The 26,512-nt window shown below is 47.2% G+C and overlaps 1 protein-coding gene across 3 annotated transcripts in view; it reads right to left on the bottom strand.

The window, feature by feature from the left end:
• Positions 1–26,512, bottom strand: part of TECPR2 (tectonin beta-propeller repeat containing 2) — a 133,887-nt gene that overhangs the window by 49,633 nt on the left and 57,742 nt on the right. For all 3 annotated transcript variants that reach the window (XM_003933371.4, XM_010343958.3, XM_074394327.1), the window contains 8 exons: positions 22,430–22,742; positions 18,847–18,979; positions 15,619–15,951; positions 12,856–13,838; positions 8,860–9,043; positions 6,862–7,035; positions 3,190–3,370; positions 435–576 (listed from right to left, as the gene is read on the bottom strand). In XM_003933371.4, the coding sequence (XP_003933420.3) occupies positions 435–576; positions 3,190–3,370; positions 6,862–7,035; positions 8,860–9,043; positions 12,856–13,838; positions 15,619–15,951; positions 18,847–18,979; positions 22,430–22,742 (2,443 nt within the window). The remainder of the gene's footprint in view (positions 1–434; positions 577–3,189; positions 3,371–6,861; positions 7,036–8,859; positions 9,044–12,855; positions 13,839–15,618; positions 15,952–18,846; positions 18,980–22,429; positions 22,743–26,512) is intronic.

Raw genomic sequence — 26,512 nt, 5'->3', positions numbered from 1 at the left:
CAAGCGATCTGCCTGCCTTGGCCTCTCAAGTTGCTGGGATTACAAGCTTGAGCCACTGTGCCCGGTTTGGGTCTGGGTGGATCTCTTGGGCTCAGGAGTTTGAGACCAGCCTGGACAACATGGCAAAACCCTGTCTCTACAAAAAAATACAAAAAACTAGCTGGGCGTGGTGGTGCACGCCTATAGTCCCAGCTACTTGGGAGGCTGAGGTGAGAGAATCACCTGAGCCCGGGAAGTCAAGATTGCAGTGAGCTGTATTACGCCACTGCACTTCTGCCTGGGTGACGGAAGGAGATCTTGTTTCAAAACAAACAATAAAAACGTGAATATTTTAAATTTAATCCAGTATCTTTAAGGAACAGAGACAGGTAAGAAAAGGGGAAGCAGAAAAGGTCAAGGAGAGCTCAGCACGTGGCCCGGAGCTGAACACCTACTTGCCACCAGTGGTCGTCATCTCCTTGTGGCTTCTTGGAAACAATGCCAGTTCTGAACCACAGGTTCCCACGGATGTCCAGGGCCCAGAGAGTCTGCTGATCCCCAAGCGTTATGCAGATGGGTTCTAAAGCTTGCCTTTCACTGAAAATAAGGAGGAGAACAGGGGGTCAGCACCCACAGGCAGAGTGCCCAGAGTGTAGGCATAGCTGTGAGAAGAGATGTGACCCTGGAACAGGTCATCAAGTGCCAGGGAAGGAAGTTTGAGTCTGAGTTAAATTACTATGCAAGATAAATGGTTCACATGGGTGGCAGCTTCTGAAAGACACACCGATGATGACCCAGAATGGCCAGAAAACTCTTTTTTTTTTCTTTTTTTTTTTTTTTTTGAGACGGAGTTTCGCTCTTGTTACCCAGGCTGGAGTGCAATGGCGCGATCTCGGCTCACCGCAACCTCTGCCTCCTGGGTTCAGGCAATTCTCCTGCCTCAGCCTCCTGAGTAGCTGGGATTACAGGCACGTGCCACCATGCCCAGCTAATTTTTTGTATTTTTAGTAGAGACAGGGTTTCACCATGTTGACCAGGATGGTCTCGATCTCTCAACCTCGTGATCCACCCGCCTCGGCCTCCCAAAGTGCTGGGATTACAGGCTTGAGCCACCGCGCCTGGCCCAGAAAACTCTCGAGAGAAAATAATCAAAGAAAAAAGTGAGTAGGGACAAAAAGAATCCAAGGCCCCTGAGTGCCTCCATTTCTCTAGGGGAGTGACTCATCAGGGGAGTGACTGTCAACTCCCCCGATGTGCCAGGCTATTCTGTGCAGCTGGACCTAGGCGGACATTGGCCTCTCTGCTAGAGACGTTCTCTCCCTCCTTCCATATGGGGAAGTCCTCATCAGCTTCAAGGCTTAGCTGTGGGTCCACTCCCCATGCTGCCTTCCTGACCGCTGCATGGAGTCCTTGGTTCCCTCGGGGCTGCACACTCCACGCTCCTGTTTAGGGCCATCTATGCTAATGGGTGTCTTTCCATGCATGGCGCCCCCCATGAGATCTGGAACTGGTGACAGAAGGGCCAGTCTCAGCCCTCTTGGCACACCCTGCCCCTAGCACCATTCTAGCTTTTTTTTTTTTTTTTTTTTTTTTTGAGACCAAGTATTGCTCTTGTTGCCCAGGCTGGAGTGCAATGGTGTGATCTCAGCTCACTGCAGTCTCCACCTCCCCGGATCAAGCAATTCTCCCATCTCAGGTTCCCAAGTGGCTGGGACTACAGGCACCCACCACCACAGCCAGCTCATTTTTGTATTTTTAGTGGAGACAGGGTTTCACCATGTTGGTCAGGCTGGTCTCAAACTCCTGACCTCAGGTGATTCACCCGCCTCTGCCTCCCAAAGTGCTGGGATTACAGGTGTGAGTCACAATGCCCAGACCATTCTGGCTCTTAATAGGTATTCACTATAAGTTTACTGGGTTGCTAGATTCAAACCACGAATATCCTAATCTAGTTTTTCTAAGGACTATTAATATTTCCATATTAGTAAAATGATCTGATGGCAATTCTATAACATCTTGAATGGTAAAAAAATAGCTTAAATCATAGTTCAGAGATCAGGCCAGGCACAGTGGCTCATGCCTGTAATCCCAGCACTATGGGAGGCTGAAGAAGGAGAACTGCTTGAGCCCAAGAGTTCGAGATCAGTCTGGGCAACATGATGAAAACCTGTCTCTACAATAAATATAAAAATTAGCTGGGCATGGTGGTGTGCACCTGTAGTCCCAGCTACTCAGGAGGTTGAGACGAGAGGATCATCTGAACCCGGAAGGTCAAGGCTACAGTGAGTTGTGATCATGGCACTGCACCCCAGCCCGGGTGACAGAGTGAGATCAAAAAAAAAAAAAAAGAAAGAACGGGTATGGTGCCTCACGCCTGTAATCCCAGCACTTTGGGAGACAGAGGCAGGTGGATCACGAGGCCAGGAGTTCAAGACCAGACTGGCCAACATGGTGAAACCCCATCTCTACTAAAAAATACAAAAATCAGGCTGGGCATGGTGACTCATGCCTGTAATCCAAGCACTTTGGAGGCCAAGGCAGGCAGATCACCTGAGGTCGGGAGTTCAAGACCAGCCTGATCAACATGGTGAAACCCCGTCTTAAAAAAAAAAAAAAAATACAAAAATTAGCTGGGCATGGTGGCTCGTGCCTGTAATCCCAGCTACTTGGGAGGCTGAGGTAGAATTGCTTGAACCGGGATCCGGGAAGCGGACTTTGCAGTGAGCCGAGATCGCACCACTGTACTCCAGCCTGGGCTACAGAGCGAGACTCCACCTCAAAAAAAGAAAAAAGTTACAGTTTAGAGATCAATTTCAATTGACTAGCATGAAAATAAAAAAAACATTTGGAGCTAAGACATCACAGACACTAAACCAGAACTACCTGGTGGCGAGCAGTTCTGAGTAGAGACCGTCATGACAGACTCATGACGCCATGATGGTCAGGGCTGCACAGACAGCAGCATTTTAAAAAATTTAGCTCTGACTCAATGTCCAGTTTGCTGGTCAGAATTAGCAGAGTTTCTCTAAGGTCATGCTGCAGAAATCACCTCTGGTGATTCAAGATTAGCCTATAGCCATGGAAGCTGCGGGTGCTGCCTCCCAGGAAAGGCCCACCCAGGATCGGCCTTGTGGTGCCTTGCCGAGTCAAGCAGACAAGAACGAAGGGTAAGACAAGCAAGATGCTGAAGGAGTCTCCGGCCACCAGTACCTGACAATGTCACACTTCCACTGCTCGCCTTCCGGACAGAAGCTGCTCACGCCCTCCCGGTACAGGAGGGCCCTCTGCTCCGTCAGCGCCCACACCACGTTGTCCCGGGCTGTGATCTGGGACAGGGGGTAGGGACAGTCCACCTTCATGGCTCTGGCACAGGGGCGATCCACGCTGAGAGCTGCCAGGAAGACGGGAAGAAGCCCCCAAAGACACACAGTCAGACTCCACACCTCATTTTGACTTAGTTATTGGTTTTTATTTTTCCTTTTCTGGTATTTTGCTATGTTCTTTCACAATGAGAGCTTTTTAAAACACTTTAATTAACTTTTTCTTTTTTCTTTTTTTTTTAAGATGGGGTTTCACCATGATGGCCAGGCTGGTCTTGAACTCCTGACCTCAGGTGATCCACCCACCTCAGCCTCCCAAAGTGCTAGGATTACAGGCATGAGCCACTGCGCCTGGCTTAAAAAAACTTTAATTAATTAATTAATTAATTAAAAATACAGACAGGGTCTCTCTATGTTGCCCAGGCTGATCTCAAACTCCTGGGCTCAAGAAATCCTACAGCCTCAGCCTCCCAAAGTGCTGGGATTACAGGCGGGAGCTGCCCTGTTCAGCCACTTTTTCATTGTCAAGTTCCGTCAACATAAAGTGGTTAAATTCTGCCTAAATGTATTATCTATCTGCAAGCAGTTTTAGACCCTCTTTGAAAACTGAACAGTTCAGAATTCTGTGGTGTCCCAATGTAGCACAAGAAGTTGTGAGAGAAGAACACAAAAGCTAAGATCAGGAGAGCGGCCAGATGGAGGCCAGAGGCCACAGGGCAGAGCAGATCTTCCAGGCAGAGGCTGCGGCATGGCTGGAGTCAGCAGGGACCTGAGGCCTGCGGCCATCCCTGCAGGGAGCTCCACCACGGTGGCTCCCCTCTGCTCTGACTGGGTGCAGGGCTCCACTAATAAAACGAAAACCCCAAATCTCCCAGATGAAATCTGAGGTCTGTCAAACTGCAAGGCAGTGTCGGGCCAAAGCTCAGTGTCCCTGACTCCCTGTCCAGGGCTCTTTCCCTTGCCTCCTGTGGCTTGTCCATAAAGTATGTCTAAATGAGCTCAAAGGCTATTCACAGGGGAGTAGACAGACCAACTGTCGCCTAAAACCCTGTATTCCACGGCCTGAGGCCTGCAATTAGGTCTCAGTACTCAAATGTGCCCCGTGACTAATCACAAACGCACCTATGGTATTGCAGTCCTTGGGTTATACTTCCTTGCACGAAACTAGGTGGGAATCACCTGCAGGACTTGTTACATGACACATTCCTGAGCAATCCCCAGAAGGACTGGACCTAATCCAACAGGTCTGGGTGGGGTCGGCTCATGTGAAGCTACTGACTGTCCTGGTGATTCCTCTGGTGCTACTGGTTAAGAGGTCACTCGCTTCTCACTCCAAGGCCAGACGTACCTCCTATCTCCCCCATGATCAAAGTTCAAATGTCCTGGCAGCTTGGATGTGCATGTGCCTTGCCAGAGCTACTTTCATTTAAAGGAAGACACAGGAACTAGGCTGGAGAAACCTGGGCCAGATCATGGCCTGTGAAGCCAGTATGGCTGTGCACCTGGGCTGGAGGTTCTTAAGCACCCTGGAGTAAGCCAGCTGCGCAAGGGCTTTGACCTGAAGACTCATCCCCAGCTGACGGCTCATGGCAGAGATTAAAACATTTTCCTGAGGCCGGCGCAGTGGCTCATACCTGTAATCCCAGCATTTTGGGAGGCCGAGGCAGGCAGATCACAAGGTTAGGAGATCAAGACCATCCTGGCTAACATGGTGAAACCCCATCTCTACTAAAAATGCAAAAAATTAGCCGGGTGTGGTGGTGGGTGTTTATAGTCCCAGTTACTTGGGACGCTGAGGCCTGAGAATCGCTTGAACCCGGGAGGCGCAGGTGGCAGTGAGCCAAGATCACGCCACTGCACTCCAGCCTGGACAACAGAGTGAGACTCTGTCTTAAAAAAAAAAAAAATTTTTTTTCCTGAGGCCAAGCATGGTGGCTCACACCGGTAATCCCAGTGCTTTGGGAGGCTGAGGTGGGCAGATCATGAGGTCAGGAGTTTTGAGACCAGCCTGGCCAACATGGTGAAACCCCATTTCTACTAAAAATATCAAAATTAGCAGGACACAGTGGCACATGCCTATAGTCCCAGCTACTTGGGAGGCTGAAGCAGGAGAATCACCTGAACCAGGAGGCAGAGGTTGGGGTGAGCCTAGAAAACAGAACTGCACTCTAGTCTGGGTGACAGAGCAAGACTCTCTCCCCCCTAAAAAATAAAAATAAAAACAATATTCTCCTGGAATCAGCAATGTTAAACATCTGGAAGATTGATCTTTACATAAATCTGACAATGGTTTCTTGATAACCGAAAGTATCTCCTGCCCCATAGTCCTTCCCAGATACTGATAATCATATCGCTTGTAGAAGATCCTTCTGCATTCTGCTGACAGTAAACACTGACCATCCTTACAGCTGATTTTTAATAAGCAAGTCCCACGGTTCCTCTTCCAGCAGCTAAAGGCTTCCCTGAAGGCAGCTTCCTGTGACTTGCTGAACTGCTATTTTTGTTTTGAGATGGAGTCTCACTCTGTCTTCTAGACTGGAGTGCAGTGGCACCATCTCAGTTCACTGCAAGCTCTGCCTCCGGGTTCAAATGATTCTCGTGCCTCAGCCTCCCAAGTAACTGGGACTATGGGCAGGCACTGCCATGCCCAGCTAATTTTTCTTTTTTCTTTTTTCTTTTTTTAGTAGAGATGGGGTTTCATCATGTTGGTGAGGCAGGTCTTGAACTCCTGACCTCAGGTGAGCCGCTTGCCTCGGCCTCCCATAGCGTTGGGATTACAAGCATGAGCCACCACACCTGACCTAAACTGCTTTTTAAAGCAAATTATGGCCTGGTGTGGTGGCTCACACCTGTAATCCCAGCACTTTGGGAGGCTGAGGCAGGCAGATCACTTGAGGTCAGAAGTTCAAGACCAGCCTAACCAACATGGTGAAACTTCATCTCTACTAAAAATACAAAAAAATTAGCTGGGTGTGGCAGTGGACACCTGTAATCCCAGCCTGGAATCAAGAGGCTGAGGCAGGAGGATTGCTTGAACCTGGGAGGCAGAGGTTGCAGTGAGCCAAGATGGCACCACTGCATTCCACTCTGGGCAAGAGAGAGAGACACTCCATCTCTAACGAAGAGCAAATTATTTCTTCTTTTCTTTTTCCTGAACCACAGGTAAATAAGTGTAGGCTGGGCTTTGATATGGCTGAAAAAAAAAATGCAGCCACTTAAGCTTTAGCCTAAAGGGGGAAATGAATTTTACGTCCTTCCTCTGTATTCTTTCCTCTTAAGATCTGACATTGCAGGATACACGATATGCGGTGGTTTCTGTATCTCACCAAATAATCCTATTCATTCTTGCCCTAAATTTGTCCCAGGTTGAGTTTGTGTCAAAGCAGGAAACTGCTAATCCATACCATGTGGCGAATACTCTCTTTCCAGAAGTGTCTTAATGCGAATGGATTTTTAGGCTCTTAATCACAGTGATTGTTATAAGCATGTTACTGGCAAAGCACGGTGCAGTAGAGTAAGTGACGGCAGAGCCAGCAGGCCCCTGAGCGCAGCCCACAGTTACCTGTCTGCAAGTACAGGTCCCCGCTCGTCCTGATGATCCAGGCTGTGTCATCGCTCAGGGCCACAAACACTGCCTGAGGCAGGGCTTCATACCAGTGCCGCTTCCCCTTGATGGTGACTTTCCCACAAGCAAAAGCCCGGTTAGATTTCTGTTCAATCTTCCAGAGCAGGGTTCCTATGGAAATAAAAATTCTATTCACTGTCCAATTAATACTAGAATATATTCCTACACAAAAGGCTTCATGCTGGGCATTGAGGGGAGAAAGGTTTCTAAAACGCATCCTGTCCTGTCCCCCCAAGTGGGGAAAGAGGCCATTAGACCCAGGTTTGGGCCCTTGGCCACCACTCAGGCTCCAAGTCTCTGCCCACCTCCTAGCTCCACTTTCCTCCTGGGCAAGCGGGATCATCTCCCCCAACAGGGCTGTGCTACAGACTGGCAGTAGGAGCAGACCGACCGCATGGCCACAGAGCTGGGCACATGGCACGTGCTCCTCACACGGGGGAGAAACACTGATGACATTATTAGGTTTGATAAGTCCCCAAATAAACGTCCTGAGACACAACCAGTGCTCTAGGAGAGGCTGAGCAAGTCCTTTAGGGATGCGAAGGGAGGGTCAGTTCTGGACAAGCCGAATGGAAAGGATTCACAGAAAGAACATGCTTGTGCTGAGTCAGCCTGTTTTCACTGCGAAGGGGACTCTGACGAAGAGACGAAGGAGGAGAGAGGAAAGGGAAGGCAGGACAGCCCTGCAGGTGGAGGCCTGGTGCAGGCCGACACAGGCAAGGTGAGGGGCTGCTGGCAACCACCGAGCGTCACCTGGGCTGGACCAGAGGGCCTGTTGGGCATCTTTGCCTGTGGTACCCCTGGCACAAGGGCTCTGCCACCCACCAAGGACATGGGCCTGAGCCCTGAAGGACACCTCAGCTGAACACGTGAACCTCGTGGAGACGGAGAGTTTCCACTAGCACAGTGAGGGACCACGGGGCCTGGGAATACAAGTAATGTAATCAGGAGTAGAACCCACATCCTAAAAGCTAAGGAGACAAATCTGACAGTAAATGACAGCAACAAGAAATGAGTTAAAATGCACAACTGTGTAATGCCAGCTTGTGGAGTGGGTTGTTAGCCAGTCTCTAAAGAAACATATTTTTAAACAAGCAGTGAAAGCAAGCAAGCAAAACAACGTGGAACAAACTAATATTTTAAACAGTGACAAAGACCAGGGAGATTTAAGGGAAATTCATGTCGAAACACAGTGAAGTTACAGAGGACACACAGGTCCCAAGTCACAGACTCAACTTTGGCTTCGTCTGACTTCTATTCCAACATCCTGACAATAAACCGGGCTGGTTCAAGGCAAAAGCACCTCCCTGGCGGAGGTGCTGATGTGGCCAACACAACCTTAAGAAAAACAAGCAAATGATTCCACGCAGCTAAGGGAGGTCTTCCAGCCCAGGAGATTCTCGTTCAGGGAAACACTGGCTCCCACTCACCAGCAGTGACCTAACGGCAGCATGAAAGAATGAATGGACTTTCCTTTTAGAGTCAGGGAGTAGACTGTTTACCCAGAGCAGAGAGCTCATTAAAACAGAATTTCTAAAGAGGAAGCCAAATAATTGGAATATATCCAGCATATCCACAGGCCCGCCTTCGTGGTTCGGTTGCTTTAAAGCAACACTGACAAAGAGAAACATATTATTTTTATAAATAGTATGTTAATATCCCTAAAAAAATCCCTCAAATTTCAAACTTTCTGTCTAGCTTACTAGCTTACAAAAATATCATCAGATGTTACCATTGCAATTAATAAAACAAAAACTCAAACTGAACACCCATTTACACTGTGAATTGACATCCAATGAAGCAATTCACGTTCTTTGGAGGAAAGCCCGCCAAACCCTTTGGAAGAAGCAAACTTGGTGAATGCTCAGGGGAGCCCTGTGCTAAGATGTCTGCACCCAGGAATGGGGAGCGAGAACAGGGAGCGCGGGGGCAAACCTGAGGGCGAGACTGCCACCTGCTGGACAGCATCTTCGAACTTCTGCCAGCGCAGCCCAGCGCCCGGCAAGGCACTGCAGAACAGGCCGCCTTTGTAGTCCAGGCACCAGATATACTTCTCGGAGACCACCAAGCTGAGGATGCCATAGCCAGGACCCGAGTAGCCCATCCAGCTTTCTGCAAACTAACAAGGGCAGAGCCAGTGAAGTCTATGGCAGAGGACACAGCCACCCTTGGCTTACTGTTGTCAGTAAGAAAGGTGAGTGGGTATCATTAACATGAGACAGTAAAAGGGGCAGCAAGAAGCCAAGCCAACCCTCCCCTCAACCCCCGCTACCTTTGGACACCCCTCTACCACAAACGTTCTGAGACGTGGGCTGCTGTCTCCCTACAGAGACTCCCTGGCGTCCCTGGAAGACCCTTTCTCCTGTTCTAACACCTCTGTAACACTCAGAGCATCATATCACGTTACAAAGGAGCTGCTTTTATTCTGCAGGCACACCTCACCATACGCAAAGAGCCAGGTTCTTCAATATCTGCATGCAAGTCCATGTTCTATGGTCTAATCATTACAGATGCATTGAAGATGTGGCACTACCACTGTATGTTTTTTCTTTCTTTCTTTCTTTTTTTTTTTCTTTTTTTTTTTTTTTTTTCAGGCAGAGTTTCGCTCTTGTTACCCAGGCTGGAGTGCAATGGCGCGATCTTGGCTCACCGCAACCTCCGCCTCCTGGGTTCAGGCAATTCTCCAGCCTCAGCCTCCTGAGTAGCTGGGATTACAGGCACGAGCCACCATGCCCAGCTAATTTTTTGTATTTTTAGTAGAGACGGGGTTTCACCATGTTGACCAGGATGGTCTCGATCTCTCGACCTCATGATCTACCCGCCTCAGCCTCCCAAAGTGCTGGGATTACAGGCTTGAGCCACCGCGCCCGGCTTGTTTTTTCTTTCTTTTCTTTTTTTTTTTTTTTTGAGATAGAGTTTCACTCTTGTTGTCCGGGTTGGAATGCAACGGCATGATCTCAGCTCACTGCAACCTCTGCCTCCTGGGTTTGAGTGATTCTCCTGCCTCAGCCTCCCGAGTAGCTGGGATTACCAGCATGCACCACCACACCCAGCTAATTTTTGTATTTTTAGTAGAAACAGGGTTTCTCTATGTTGGTTAGGCTGGTCTTGAACTCCCGACCTCAGGTGATCCACCGGGCCTTGGCCTACCAAAGTGCTGGGATTACAGGCGTGAGCTGATGTGCCCCGCCTCTCTTTTTTTTTTTTTTTTTTTCTTTTTGAGATGGAGTCCTACTCTGTCACCCAGGCTGGATGGAGTACAGTGGCGCAATCTTGGCTGACTGCAATTCTCCCGCTTCAACCTCCCAAGTAGTTGGGATTATAGGTGTCCACCACCATGCCCAGCTAATTTTTGTTTTGTCGTTTTAGTAGCAATGGGGTTTTGCCATGTTGTCCAGGCTGGTCTCGAACTACTGACCTGAGGTGATTCGTCCACCTCTGCCTCCCAAAGTGCTGGCATTATAGGCATGAGCCATTGCGCCCAGCCTTGCCAGGGTTCTTTTAAAAATCAAAACTAAATAAAGTCTTTAAAAAAGTTTTCAATAACTGCAAAGGAAATAAATGTATTTGTACAGATACCCACATAGAAGTTAAGTACTTCAAAGAGAATGGGGCCCAATTCTTCTCAATCTAGCCCTGCTTACCATGGCAAGCCTTACCTCCACCCCTCCACCCCCCAAAAATACACCATAAAATTTCTTGGCTTTCCAGCTACCTGGAGTGGGATGAGAAAGGGAGGAAGTTAGAGGGTTGGGGGCTCAAAGGGCCAGGGTCCCTGTCATCTAAGTAAGGGCTTTCCCGAATTTCTGGCCTAGAATTCCAATACCCGCCCCCACCCCCCCCCACACACAGGTAGTCTGCCTGGCGAACACCCAGTCATTAGGGGGCCACGCTGCTGGGGCTTCCCACAGCCCTGCACTTGGCTCAGCACCTTCACCTGAATCCCACTTAACTGTGAGGATGTGAACATGCATCTGGCTCCCCCTCAAGACTCTGAGGCTCAGGAAGATGGAATCCACAACTAGCTGCCATTTGCACTGTGGTCCCCAGCACAAACAAAGAGACTGACAGTCAAGGCCCCTCAGGAACCACCAGGTTGAAAACATAAATGGCAGATGACTGAATAAAAGGCCACCCTTGGCCGGGCACAGCAGCTCACACCTGTAATCCCAGCACTTTGGGAGGCTGAGGCGGGCAGAATGCTTGAGCTCCGGAGTTCACAACAAGTCTGGCCAATATGGCAAAACCCCTTCTCTTTAAAAAACACAAAAATTACCAGCCTGGGTGACAGAGTGAGACTTGGTCTCAGGAAAAAAAATACAAAGATTAGCTGGGCATGGTGGCACATGCCTGTACCCCAGTGACTCAGGAAGCTGGGATAGGAGAATCCCTTCGGCCTAGGGAGGTTGAGACTACAATGAGCCGTGACTGTGCCACTGCGCTCCATCCTGGGTGACAGAGTGAGACCCTGTTTCAAAAAAAAAAGCCTTTTGGCATTCTGTCTCAAAGCAAATAAGCAGCACATTTCACTTCTGAGGCATGACAGCACAGAGGATGAGTGAGGGGTCCTGCAGCCCGCCCTTCACCTGCTATATGACCTTGTGCAAGCTGTCCAGCTATTCTGTGCTTCAATTTCCTCCTCTGTCAAATGGGGACAACGAGAGTGCCTATTGCATAGTTCGTGTTTAAAGAAGTAAATGAGTTGAACCTGTAAAGTGCTTCACAGGATGCCTGCACATGGTAAGCACTGACCAAGGGTCACACTGTAGCACTGAGAGAATTCAGTGTACATGGTGGGGAACGCACGCAGCTGTAAATGCACAGCCATAATTCATACCTCACATCTACAGTCAGCAGGAGACGTGACAATACAGTTAGTTCTGAAACCAAATACATCTAATAATAATTACTTGCTAAGGAAAGTAGGTACTTTTAAAAAAATCACTTTTAGTATAAAATGCTCAAGGACAATTAAAAATCATCTAATTACGTGCACTGGGTGGACCTACAAAGACTGGTTACTCCAAACCGCTTCCCGCAGCTTGCAGGGGAGCCCTGGGGTCATTGTCTGGAGGCTAAGGAGACAGAAGTTCTGGAAATGGCCGTGTTCCTGCAGGTGGTTCCTTGAAGAGGTCTGAGGAGGAGGATGGAAGAGTCCCTGCCTCCAAACTGCTCAGAGCTTTCTCTACTCTACGATGGCTAACAGTAAGTGCTTACTCCAGCCTGCGCTTGTGGGGTAAGAGGAAACAGCAAGATGCCACCTTGGTCGGGAGGCAGGTGACCGAGCAGGGTACAATAGGTCAGAAGTAGCTCAAGCCACTCACAGTCCCTGTGCTGGAAATCCCTTGAAACCCAGACTTGAACATGGCCTATGTAGGAATAGGATTTCTTTCCATAAGGAAAACAATCAGTCTTGCAAATTACTACCCTTAAGAAAGAGGCTTTATTTTTTTATTTTTATTTTTATTTTTGAGACGGAGTTTCGCTCGTTACCCAGGCTGGAGTGCAATGGCGCGATCTCGGCTCACCGCAACCTCCACCTCCTGGGTTCAGGCAATTCTCCTGCCTCAGCCTCCTGAGTAGCTGGGATTACAGGCATGCGTCACCATGCCCAGCTAATTTTTTGTATTTTTAGTAGAGACAGGGTTTCACCATGTTGACCAGGATGGTCTCGATCTCTTGACCTCGTGATCCACCTGCCTCGGCCTCCCAAAGTGCTGGGATTACAGGCGTGAGCCACTGCGCCCGGCCAATTTTTTGTATTTTTAGTAGAGACGGGGTTTCACCATGTTGACCAGGATGGTCTCAATCTCTTGGCCTCGTGATCCACCCACCTCGGCCTCCCAAAGTGCTGGGATTACAGGCTTGAGCCACCGCGCCCGGCCAGATAGAGGCTTTATTATACATTTCCCGCCATCTGAGCCCACATACCTGATCTGACTTGAGCAGCCCAGCATCATCTGCACCTGGCCGGCTCAGGTCCTGCTGGGAGCGACTAGGTCCAAGCTCTGTCACACTCGTCTCTGAGGATGAAGAAGGAAGCCCATGGGCATAGATGTCCTCCTCATCACTGGATGTCAATACCTGATCCCGTGGAAGCTGCTCAAGCCAAGGCTTGTGAGTGCTGGCCGCCAAGGCAGAGACTGGAGTCAACTGTCCTCCCACACTCACCAAGTCACGTTCAGAAACAGGTGTTTCTTTCTGATCTGTGTCATCATCAGTGACAGCATGCCAGAGATTTGCGCTGAGGTGGCCAGAGGCCCCCACGCTGGATAGGACATCCTGTTCTTGGCTGGACTCCACAGGACTGCCTTCATCAGCTCCGGTCCCAGGCAGCCACTGCTCAGTACTTGGGGCCCAGCTGAGGCTGGAAGGCACCATGAGTGAGTTCAGGAGGGGAGCTTCACAAAAAGTGCTTTGGGAGCCGAAAGGTTGGATGTCTTCCCCATCATGTGCCCCAGGAGAGCTGTCCAGTTCTTGGAAGGGGAACTGTGTGCTATTTTGTTCATCGCCTGCAAGACAAGGCTCATCTTCAAGTCCTGTGACATCGTTGCCTCCCACATCTCCCGGGAGCAAGGGTGAATTTGACACTCCATTGAGCAGCTCCCGCCCATGTGTGTGGTGACAGTGTGGCATTTCCATTCTAATGGCATCTTCCTCAGCCAGTGAATCAGGCACAGATTCTGACACCTCCAGGATATTAAACGTTTTGGAGTCAGTATTTTCCCGCAGGACACCGTTCACCTCACCACTGAAGCCGATTTCCTGGTCCGGAGACTCTGCACTTAACTGATCCACGCTACTGCCCAGGACACTTGAGGTCATGGACAACAAGGACTGGGGACTGTCCCCAGGAAACTCGGAGCAGGGCGTCGATTCCAGGGAGCTGTGACAGGTGCTCCTGCTTCCACCTTCTAATTCAGAATAAGAACATTCAAAATAAGGCACAGTTCTACATGAAGAGTAAGAGACTACTTCGCAAACCTATTTTTGGCTCAAGAAAAAAATATTTTAAATAAAGGATATTTAGTGAATGAAGAAAAAACCTCTTAAGTACAAATAATCCCAACAACGAGATGCTTTCTATGCATGCAAGTACTGTACACACCCATGGGTTTGAGGCCTCATTCAAGAAATACCAGCTAAGAAAAACCAGGGGACAAACTGAGATGTTCGCCTGGGTCACAAGGCAATTCCTTATAACTATTAAAATGTTTAAATATCTAACAACATTTCCTTCAATATTGCAGTCATCTTTTTTTTGAAATGGAGTCTTGCTCTGTCACCCAGGCTGGAGTGCCGTGGTGTGATCTCAGCTCACTGCAACCTCCACCTCCCAGGTTCAAGTGATTCTCCTGCCTCAGCCTCCCGAGTAGCTGGGACTACAGGCGTGCACCACCACACCCAGCTAGTTTTTTTGTATTTTAGTAGAATTGGGGTTTCATCATGTTGGCCAGGATGGTCTTGATCTCCTGACCTCGTGATCCACCCACCTCAGCCTCCCAAAGTGCTGGGATTATAGAGGTAAGCCACTGCGCCCGGCCTGTAGTCATCTTTACCTAAAGAGGATCAACAGGCACCAAGGAGTAAGAGGTTTTGAAAAATTCAGCGTTACATAGCCATAACAAAGAATGAAATCCAGGCCAAGCACGGTGGCTTACGCCTGTAATCCCAGCACTCTGGGAGGCCAAGGTGGGTGGATCACCTGAGGTCAGGAGTTCAAGACCAGCCTGGCCAATATGGTGAAACCCCATTTCCACTAAAAATACAAAAAATTAGCTGGGCATGGTGGCGGGCACCTGTAATCCCAGCTACTCAAGAAGCTGAGGCAGGAGAATCGCTTGAACCTGGGAGGTGGAGGTTGCAGTGAGCTGAGATCATGCCACTGCACTCCAGCCTGGGCAACAACAGTGAAACTCTGTCTCAAAAAATAAATAAATTAATAAAAATAAAGAATAAAATCCTGTCCTTTATAGCAACATGGATGGAACCACAGGCCATAATCCTAAACAATTAATGCAGAAACAGAAAATCAAATACTGCATGTTCTGACTTAGAAGTGGGAGCCAAACACTGAGGACACATGGACATAAACATGGGAACAGCAGACAATGTGAACTACCAGAGCAGGAGAGGAGGAGGAGGCATGGCCAAACCACCAGCTACTGGGTATACTGTGCTCGCTGGGTGCTGTGTACCCATGTAACAAACCTGTGCATGAAGCCCCTGTATTTAAAATAAATGTTGAAAAAAAGAAAGAAAAATATTCCATGTTAAATCTCGTATTTGGCACCATATCCAACACTAAATATAAAATGTCCCAACTATTTACCAGCACAGATCTTCCTGTTTCCATGACTTTCCACCCAGGCTCACAGAATCTCTGGTTTAATCAATGGTATACATGGACAAGCCAACATTTTAAGTTAAATATTGAAAAGCACAATACCAAGATCCTTTAAACAGGGTGGCGAGTACACAGGCATCTGTCCTTCATCATTTAGACCTCACAGTGTGTGTGTGTATTTTCTGTTAATGTGTGAAGTATTTTGCAGTAAAGCTCCTTTGGGGAAGAAATGTGTGTGTTCTTTGCTTTTGGATGAATGGGCCAGTGCTCACTCAGTGAGCAGTGGCATTCTCAGAGAATCTGGAAAGACTGCCCCCAGGTGGGTATCTGCCAGCTACAGAGGGTACCTGTCTTCTTCTTCTTCTTCTTCCTTTTCACTTTGATAGGCTTCACGACAAGCTCCTGGTCAAAGTCCTCTGAGCTGATGGTGTTGAATCTCTGCGAGGGAGGCTGGCTGCTCTTGCCCAGCTCAGGGGCGGCCTGGAGCCCAGGGGGCAGGAGCCCAGAGCCACTGTCGGTAGAGTTGAGTGAGCTGCTCCTGCTCCTTGGCTCACTGGCCACGGAGCTGGCCACGGAAGAGCCTCTGAGCCTCGTCTCAGAAATGGTGGTCCCTGGCAGCTTCTCTGCTTGCTGCACGTGGACTTGCTCTGAGCATCCGGACACCTCCAAACCATCTCTCGCTGAGAAAGAAGAGTCTGGTTTTACCACTGATTATCTGAGAGAGCTGATGTGCACTTAACCAGGTCGGGGCACCCTAAATATCGGTTGTCACAGAGCCGCCAGCTGGCTAAAGAACTGAACGATTCTAAATTCACAGAAACCAGCAAAACTGAAAGAATCACACAAAGGAGTCTAAGAAATAGTTTTTGTTCTCCAAGAAGCTCATATATTAAAATCAGTAAAATAATTTGCCATAGTTGCATTTTTAAAGCAACTCAATAGTAAGGACAGGTTGGGTATGGTGGCTCACACCTATAATCTCAACACTTTGGGAAGCCGAGGTGGCGAGATCACTTGAGCTCAGGAGTTCAAGACCAGCCTAGGCAACATGGCGAAAACCTGTCTCTAGCAAAACACAAAAAATTAGCAGGGTGTTGTGATGCATGCCTGTAGTCCCAGCTACTCAGGAGGCTGAGAATCATTTGAGCTTGGGAGGTGGAGGTTGCAGGGAGCTGAGATGATGCCACTGCACTCCAGCCTGTGAGACAGAGTGAGACCTGTCTCAAAAAAAAAAAAAAAAAAAAAAAAAAAAGTAGAAAAATACCACTAAGAATACAGCATTTCTCACTTAGATTTACAAATTCTTTATAAATGAGAGATGCTTGTGTATAACAAAACAGCTTAATTATGCTTCATACTTAAGACTATGCCTTGAATATACTTTAATATTATTCAACGAGCATTTGAAAAATATATGTGTACCTATAATTACATTTCTTGAAATGGAAAGAGGGAAAGGTAATTTTCCATCAGAACAAACTCAAGACAGAGAAGTCCATTACTACACAGTCAGCATCAAGGCAAGTAGACAGCAAAGTGAGGAGGAGGCATGAGTCCCTGTCCCCTGTCCTGACACAAAGGGCCAGTGAGCTTCCCACTGCAGTGGAGTCATCCTTCCTGCAACATGACACCACAGGGCACAAGACCAGAGCAGTCCCAGCTGCAGCACCCTCAACACAAGACTGCAGCGCACTTTGATCCATTCGCCAACCTCTCATTATCAGGGATCCTCTGAGAGCCAGACACAGGGCTGGCTGCTGGGATACGGCAGTCCATGAGACACAGGAATTCCTGCCCTTGAAGCACCCCCATTCTACTGAGGGCATGTGTTAGGGGCAGACTGTAGCCTATGGAGTGCGCACTGGAAACTGGAGGGGCAGACTCTGCTCTGAAGCAACTTGTTGACGATTACACAAGTTAAAGGTGGATCTTGCCTAGAGCTGCCCAGTCCAACAGGCAGCCACCAGCCACTTGTAACTATTTAAATTCAAATTGATCAAAATTAAACAAAATTTAGGCCGGGCGCAGTGGCTTATGTCTGTAATCCCAGTACTTTGGGAGGCTGAGGTGGGCGGATTGTCTGAGCTCAGGAGTTTGAATCCAGCCTGGTCAACATGGTAAAACCCCATCTCTACTACAACACACAAAATTAGCTGGGCGTGGTGATGCACACCTGTAATTCCAGCTACTCAGGAGGCTAAGGCAGGAAAATCACTTGAACCTTGAGGGTGGAGGCTGCAGTGAGCAGAGACTGCTCCACTGCACTCCAGCCTGGGATACAGAGCAAGACTTCATCTCAAAAAAAAAAAAAAAAAAAAAAATTAAACAAAATTTAAAATGCATCCCTCAGCTGTACTTGTCATACTGGAAGTACTCAGCAGCCACACATGGATAGTGCCTGCCTACCAGACAGGGCAGATGAGAGCATTTCATCACTGCAGAAAGCTCTGTGGGCAGCAAAGGCCTAGAGCTTAGTGGCTCCAAGTCACCACGCTTCCTGAAAGCCATGCTGCCCCTTTGATTATACTGTCTGAGGGGCCCCCAGCTCATAAACTCAAGAGTCAGAGCTCATTTACTTCTTATACAAATTATGTTTTGGATATTCACCCCAGCTTGCCCTCTCTGACTTCAGAGGCAATGGCAGTGAGGAGGAGGGTGATGGGTCTACATGGCTGCTGCTGCCAGCATTAGGAACAAGTTCCCCAAGGAACCCAAATATATAAAGCATGTGGATGTCTGCACAAGGACACATACTAGGATTCTTTGCTCATTAAAATTTGGGCTTTTATGAATTACCAAAAAATGTCAAAAGCACAGAGAAAAATCATGCTACCAGGAAGAACTGAGCTCAGGGTAAACGGCATGTCCCAGATGCCAGATTTAAATCTTCTAAAATCTTATGCAAATCTATGTCTTTTGGAGCATTAATCCCACATACTGTCGCAGACGGAGATCAGGGATCCGTAAAGTGGTTTCTGAATTTTCCTTCCTCCTTTCTCAATCTCCCCATCTTCCACAACCACGAAAGCAACTCCATCAAATGTGAGACTATCTGATGTAAGCCTTAAAGTAGGTAACTTTCAAGAAATGTACTGTAAACATTATTTTAAGAATCAGTGAAAACCCTCCAAATCCTCCATGTTTAAATAAAGTTGCAACAGTTTAGCAAAATAATAGTAAGTTTTTGGTTTTGTTTTGGAGATGGGGTCTCACTCTGTCACCCAGGTTGGAGCGCAGTGGTGCGATCTTGGCTCACGGTAACCTCTGCCTCCAGGCTCAAGCAATCCACCACCTCAGCCTCCTGAGTAGCTGGGACCATAGACACACGCTCCCAGGCCCAGCTAACTTTTTGTATTTTTGGTAGAGACAGGGTTTCACCATGTTGCCCAGGCTGGTCTTGAACTCCTGAGGTTAAGTGATCCACCCACCTCAGCCTCTGAAAGTGCTGGGATTACAGGAGTGAGCCACTGTGCCTGGCCCAATAGTAAGTTTGATTAGTTATTAACCACAATTACAAACAACAAAGTATAGTACTTCCCATCATACACATGGCACATTTCATAATAAATACAAACCTATTGATGTTAGTCCTTCAGGCCTGCTTGAAATTCTTATAATATTCCTATCTCCTTTCAAGAAAAATATTTCATTTTCTGTGCATGAAACAGACACAATATCACCGGATCCTTCCAAACCAGCAATTGTGGCCTGTCCAAAAAAAAAAAAAAAAAAAAAATCACAAAACTAAACAATGGTAACAGCTCAAAGCATAAAAATGCCTGTGAGAGAGTCCAAATCAGTCAAATGATAACTGCACTTTACTATGGCAACTTTCTGAAAACTCCTAGAATAATTCAATCCAAAGTTAGGTAACATCTGACAGATTGGTAAGCGGGATCTGAGGCATCCCCTGGCAGTGTGGGGCCTCAGTCATCTCTGACCCACATGCCACCCTGCCTTTGTCCCTGCTGCAAGTGCACCAGCCCTGTTCCTCCATGGCTCATGCGTCTGGCATGTGTTTTTCTTTCTGCTCAAATTCCTTTCCTGTCCCTGTTCGCTGGGGAGTTCTAGCTCTCTCCAGATGCCACCTCCACGGGAAGCAGCCTCTGACACGCTCGCCTCTGCTGCAATGCCCAGGGCTCTCAGAGTTCACAGCACCTCATCCAAACCTTCGCTTGGTGCCCCATTCCTGGACTGGAATAACGTGCTGATACATCTGGGTCCCCCTGCGGTGTGCACTCCTGCAGGAGAGGCCAGTGTGCACCGCAACTCATGGGTTTCAAATGAATACGTGAAGGGAAGGGAGTCCCTCCAGCATTATCTGAAAGCGGGTGGCAACACAACACAGGACATCCCAAGCCCACATTGACTTAGAGGAAGTCTTTGCTTTGCAGTAAACAGTGCAAATAAGAGACTAGTCTGTTGTAGAAAGTAAGGAGAGTCTACGTTCTTTGCTAATTTTAAATAACTGATGGACAGCTGCAATATAACATTTGTTTCTGAAAGCTGCCAGTCACCCTGTCACTGGATGGTCTAGACTCTAAGGGTGACTGCGACATCTGTCCCAGACGGTCCCCTGTCTCCATTTCTCCGCCTATAAAATGAAGTTAATTATACCTACTGGGTAAGTGCTCAGATGAAAAAACCAAAGCATCTTGATGCTACTAATTAATAAGCACACATAAGTTCAAAAGGCACCCAGGGAAAGAAGTTCTCTGTAACTGAGGAAAGGGTGCAAAGATACCTTTCAAAACATCCCTTATAAAAGAAACAAACTCAAGGCTAAAAGGCACCTTGGTGATCCCTCTAGTCGATGCTTCTTCTACCCACTCCCCATTTTACAGGAAAGGAAATCAGGCTCAGGCTGATAAAAGACTCCTGGTTAAAGGCAGAACCAGGCTACAAGAGTCGAATCTAGTTCTGCCCTGTGCCCTCCCAGGCCAGTTTTCTTTCTGCCAAACCAGTATTACCAGGCATGGCTGATAATAATTAAGAAGGCTTCAATAAGGAGAAGATGAACTTCATTTTCTGCTGACACACACCACATAAGAAAACCATTTCTTGTCTTTTTATTTTTGAGGTCGAGTCTCACTCTGTCTCCCAGGCTGGAGTGCAGTGGCGTGATCTCGGCTCACTGCAACCTCTGCCTCCCAGGTTCATCATACAATTCTCCCTGCTTCAGTCTCCCGAGTATCTGGGACTATAGGCACATGCCACCAAGCTTGGCTAATTTTTGTAATTTTTAATAGAGATGGGGTTTTGCCATGTTGGCCAGGTTGGTCTTGAACTCCTGACCTCAGGTGATCCACATGGCTCAGCCTCCCAAAGTGCTGAGATTACAGGCATGAGCCATGCCTGACTGAAAATTCTTTCTTTTCTTTTTTTTTTTTTTTTTTGAGACGGAGTTTCGCTCTTGTTACCCAGGCTGGAGTGCAATGGCGCGATCTCGGCTCACCGCAACCTCTGCCTCCTGGGTTCAGGCAATTCTCCTGCCTCAGCCTCCTGAGTAGCTGGGATTACAGGCACGCACCACCATGCCCAGCTAATTTTTTGTATTTTTAGTAGAGACGGGGTTTCACTATGTTGACCAGGATGGTCTCGATCTCTTGACCTCGTGATCCACCCGCCTCGGCCTCCCAAAGTGCTGGGATTACAGGCTTGAGCCACCGCGCCCGGCCAAATTCTTTATTTTCTATAGTGAGGCTCTGCTTGTAAGAGAATGGGCTGTCTGTCATCTGTCAGAGGCCTGCTGAGCTCAGAACGGAGGAATGTGAATAGGACAGGGCCTGGTCTGAGTCTGGGGGTGAGGAGCTGAGAGGGTGAAGCAGGGAGATTTTTTTTTTCTCTCTTTCTCTTTTTTCCCCCAGGTTATAACCCAGTACCCATATAGGGAGATTATTTTAAAAAGAGCAAGAGCTCTGCTCTTAAGACAAGGAGAAACTGCATCTAAATAACTTTGTTTAAAATTCCAAAATCTGTCTCTAATGATAATCTGTTATCATCTTGATTTAAGCAGAAATTGTTTCCTACCATGGGTTTAATGATGTTAGAAATTTGCCCAAGATATGTTGCTAAGAAAACAGAATAAAAAACAAAAAACAAAAAACAAACAAACAAGTGGCAAAATGATGTGGCTCCGTTTGAGTAAGAAGACAGGGGTACAACAACAGGACTGAAAGGGCGCGGAGGGAAGGCCCTCCTCAGGGACTGAAATTCTCTGCTACTGTTTCTGGTTTTGGTTTGTCTGTTTTTGAGATAGAGTTTCACTCTGCCACCCAGGCTGGAGTTGCAATCTTGGCTCACTGAGCCCGGCCTCTGCTACTGCTTCTGTCATATTTGAGTTATCACTGTATGTGCTCATAGTAATTTGGTAGTCAGAAAAAACATGACCCAAATAGATTATAAAGAACAAGACCAGGCTAGGCACAGTGGCTCATGCCTGTAATCCTAGCTACTCAGGAGGCTGAGACAGGAGAATTGCTTGGACCTGAGAGGCGAGGCAGAGGTTGTAGTGAGCCGAGATCATGGGATTGCACCCCAGCCTGGACAACAAGAGTGAAACTCCGTCTCAAAAAACCCCAAAAAACAAAAAACAAGGCCAGGCACGATGACTCACGCCTGTAATCCCAGCACTTTGGGAGGCTGAGGCAGGTGGATCACTTGAGGTCAGGAGTTCGAGATCAGCCTGGTCAACATGGTGAAACCGTGTCTCTACTAAAAATACAAAAAAATTAGCCAGGCATGGTGGCACGTGCCTATAATTCCAGCTACTCGGGAAGCTGAGGCAGAAGAATCACTTGAACTCAGGAAGCAAAGGTTGCAGTGAGCCGAGATCGTGCCACTGTACTCCAGCCTGGGTGACAGAGGAGGACACAGTTCCCCCCACAAAAAGAACAAGTTTAATTTTGTGCTTACATACAAAAAACATACATAATTTCTGGGCAGATAACTGGACCTAAATGTCAAAACCAAAATTTTTTTCAAATCTATAAAAATTACCAAACCTTCATTTGATTTCCTTGACTGGCCCAAAGGAAAAGTAAAGTGTAAATCAATACTGCTCCTTTCAGCATTCTTAGAGCCCTGAGCAGAACTGTCTATAGAGAAACTTTCTCTTGCCTACCGACACCAAAGATATGGCAGCATCCCTTCACTTACCTGGTTGACTGTGTCTAGGAGATAGATACTATATTCATTCCAACTCAACACCCAGCCTTCTTGAAAGAAACAGGAAATAAGCCCCAGGTGCCTCTCAGGTAAGCTGCAACTTCCCCTGTTGGGGGATTCCAGACGCGGGTGCAGTTCAAAAGGCTTGACTTCCCCGGCAAAAGCATCTTTTAGGATAAATGTGGCTTGAACAGTTCCGTGGACATCAGCCTTCCATAGTCGGAGCCCAGGCCGTGATGCATACAAGGTTAGATCACTTTGCTTACAGAGTCCTGGTATAAAACAAGCACCAAATTTCCCAGTACTAAAATCAGAAGAAAGAAAGAACAAAAGACAGACATGGACAGATTTAAAGTAATGCAGTTGTCAACCCCTATTACTAAGTACAACAAGAATTTTTGGCTAAGAAAATAATTAATTTTTCACTCTTTCTACTGTGTGTTTTTTTTGGCAGTTAAACCACACTGTCATCCCTGTATCCATAGAGGCTCTACCATACCAGCAGGTGTGTGCCCCATTAGCACACAGGGACTCATTCACTGAGTATCCACATAGCTTGCACCACACCTAGCACTTGACCCAGTCTCATGTCTAATCCTCACAACAACCACGTGTGGCAGATATAGTCACGCACCACATAACATTTTAGTCAGGCTGGGTACAATGGCTCATGCCTGTAATCCCAGCACTTTGGGAGGCCAAGGCGGGTAGATCACCCAAGGTCAGGAGTTCGAGACCAGCCTGGCCAACATGTGAAATCCCTCCTCTACTAAAAATACAAAAATTGGCCGGGCGCGGTGGCTCAAGCCTGTAATCCCAGCACTTTGGGAGGCCGAGGCGGGTGGATCACGAGGTCAAGAGATCGAGACCATCCTGGTCAACATGGTGAAACCCCGTCTCTACTAAAGATACAAAAATTAGCTGGGCATGGTGGCGCACGCCTGTAGTCCCAGCTACTAGGGAGGCTGAGGCAGGAGAATTGCTTGAACCCAGGGGGCGGAGGTTGCGGTGAGCCGAGATCGTGCCATTGCACTCCAGCCTGGGTAACAAGAGCGAAACCCCGTCTCAAAAAAAAAAAAAAAAAATACAAAAATTAGCTGGGCATGGTGGCACATGCCTATAATCCCAGCTACTTGGGAGGCTGAGGCAGGAGAATTGCTTGAACCTAGGAGGTGGAGGTTGCAGTGAGCTGAGATCATGTCATTGCACTCCTGTATGGGTGACAGAGCAAGACAAGACGCTGTTTCAAAAACAACAACAACAACAAATCATTTTAGTCAATGATGGACTGCAAACACAACAGTGGTCCCATAAGATTATAATACCATATTCTTATGGTAGCTTTTCTATGTTTAGACACACAAATACTTAACTTTGTGCTACAGCTGCCTAAAGTATTCAGTACAGTCACACGTGGTGCAGGTCTGTAGTCCAGAAACAACATGCTGCACCATTTCGCCCAGGTGTGGAGTAGGCTGAACCTACCACCTAGGCCTGTCAGTACACACCATGCTGTTCACACAACGAAGACATCACCTGACAATGCATTTCTCAGAGCATATCCCTGTTGCTAAGGGACACATGACTGTATCACAACTCCCATTTTGGAGGAGAGGAAACTGAGGCAGAAGGTGAAGAATCCAGGTCTGCTCATCCGGTCCCTGCTCTGATTCTGTTGCTTTTGACATCTGATTGCTGTGCTCGCCCCACATCCTGAATAAATGAGCTTCACAGCAACCCATCTATATTGCTGCCCTTTCAGAATTTCTCGAAACCCATCAGAGGCACCAATGTCCCTTCCTGTCCCCAAGCTTGATATTTTTTCTTTCTGAAATTATGAAATATGAGTACACAAACAAAAGAATATGCTGTATATATAGTCGTGGATCACTTAGTGATTGGGGACGTTCTGAGAAATATGTCATTAGGCCATGTCTTTATTGTGTGGACATCATAGAGTGTACTTACACAAACCTAGATGGCACAGCCTATGACACTCCCATACAGTCTAGCCCAGAGGCGTCCAATCTTTTGGCTTTCCTGGGCCACACTGGAAGAAGAATTGTCTTGGCCCCATATAAAATACACTAACAATAGCTGCTGAGCAAAAAAAAAAAAAAAAAAAAAAAAAAATCACATAAAATTATTTATTTATTTATTATATATATTTTTTGAGACAGAGTTTTGCTCTTGTTGCCCAGGCTGGAGTGCAATGGAGTGATCTGGGCTACTGCAGCCTGATTCCAGGTTCAAGCAATTCTCTTGCCTCAGCCTCCTAAGTAGCTGGGATTACAGGCGCGCACCACAAGGCCCTGCTAATTTTGTATCTTTAGCAGAGATAGGGTTTTACCATGTTAGTCAGGGTGATCTTGAACTCCTGACCTCAAGTGATCCACCCACCTCGGCCTCCTAAAGTGCTGGGATAACAGCCATGAGCCACCACACCAAAACACGGCCAAAAAGTCTCATGTTTTAAGAAAGTTTACAAAGTTTTGTTGGGCCATGGGTTGGACAAGCTTAGTCTAGCCTACCGCCCCTGGGCTGCAAACCTGTACTGCATGTGACTGTCCTTAACACTCCAGGCAGCTGTAACACAATGATGAGTGTTTGCATATCTAAACACAGAAAACATAACGTTTTAGATATATCTTAGCGCCTTCCTGACGCTAAGACACCAGGTGATAGGAATCTTTTCAGCTCCATTTTAGTCTTCTGCAACCATCGTCATACAGGCAGTCCATCACCGACTGAAATGTCGTTATGCAGGGCATAACTGTGTACATGTACATAGATGCATGCAGTTATGAAGCCTAGCAATGAAAGGTACACCTGAGAACCCATCCCTGAACTTAGGAAATAAGTCATCGGTCACCCAGCCAAGGGCCTCTTGTGCTTCTAATACTTCCTGTCCCTTGTGCCCCAGACGGAACCACTGGACTGCATTTTGCCTTTATCATTTCCTCGCTTGTATTGTTGGTTTAATCACGTATCTATGTATTGCTAAATACAAGATAATTTAGTATTATCTTTCATTTTTATTAAAATGTATGACACTGTATACTTTTGCAACTTGCTTTTTTTCACTTATGTTTCTCAGATTTCTCCTTGTTGATAAAAAGAAGCTATCGAGCTCATTCATTTCTACTGCTGTATGGTACAGTAAGTCCTCACTCAGCATCCACAGGTTATTGGAAACAACAACTGTAAGCGAAATGACATACAGCAGGTCCTCAGACAACATCATTTCCTTCAACAATGCTGGTGAGGAAAAAACACTGGTTTTGTTATATGCTGTTTTGCTAAAGCTGCAGTTTCCAAGAACCTATCAATGACATTAAGTGAGGACTTAATGTATTCAACAATTTATTCACTTTATTATTGATGGATATTTCAATTATTAATCTTTTAAAAATTATTTTGAACAATTGTGCTATGAGCATTTCTGTACATAGCCCCCTAGCCCACATGTGTCAGAGTCTGTCAAGGACATTCAGGAATGGAATTGGTGGGCTGGGGAGTAATTTCTGGGTTGCTGAGAGCATATTCAAGTTTAGAAGACAACTTCAAATTTTTTTTCTTTTTTCTTTTTCTTTTTTTTTTTTTTTTGGTCTTGTTGTCCAGGCTGGAGTGCAATGGCACGATCTCGGCTCAATGAAACCACTGCCTCCCGGGTTCAACCAATTCTCCTGCCTCAGCCTCCTGAGTAGCTGGTATTACAAGCGCATTCCCACCATGCCTGGCTAATTTTTGTATTTTTAGTAGAGATGAGGTTTTGCCATGTTGGTCAGGCTAGTCTCACACTCCTGACCGCAGGTGATCGCGTGCTTCAGCCTCCCAAAGTGCTGAGATTACAGGCATGAGCCACCACGCCCAACCTGACAACTTCAAGCTTTTAAAATATGATTCTACCAATCTGAACTCCCACTGGCAATCTGAGTTCTCGTATTTCTCAGGCTTCTACCACACAGTTCAAATGTAAGCATTTCAGTTCAGCCCTACACCTGGCTGATTACTTTCCCCAAATACTTCTCGAATTGTGAACAGCAGAAAGAGGACTGGTTTTAACAAGCCCTG

Source organism: Saimiri boliviensis, chromosome 2 (assembly GCF_048565385.1).
Source record: "Saimiri boliviensis isolate mSaiBol1 chromosome 2, mSaiBol1.pri, whole genome shotgun sequence".
In the NCBI taxonomy this organism is placed as follows: domain Eukaryota; kingdom Metazoa; phylum Chordata; class Mammalia; order Primates; family Cebidae; genus Saimiri; species Saimiri boliviensis.
This window is presented reverse-complemented; position numbering and strand designations above follow the sequence as displayed.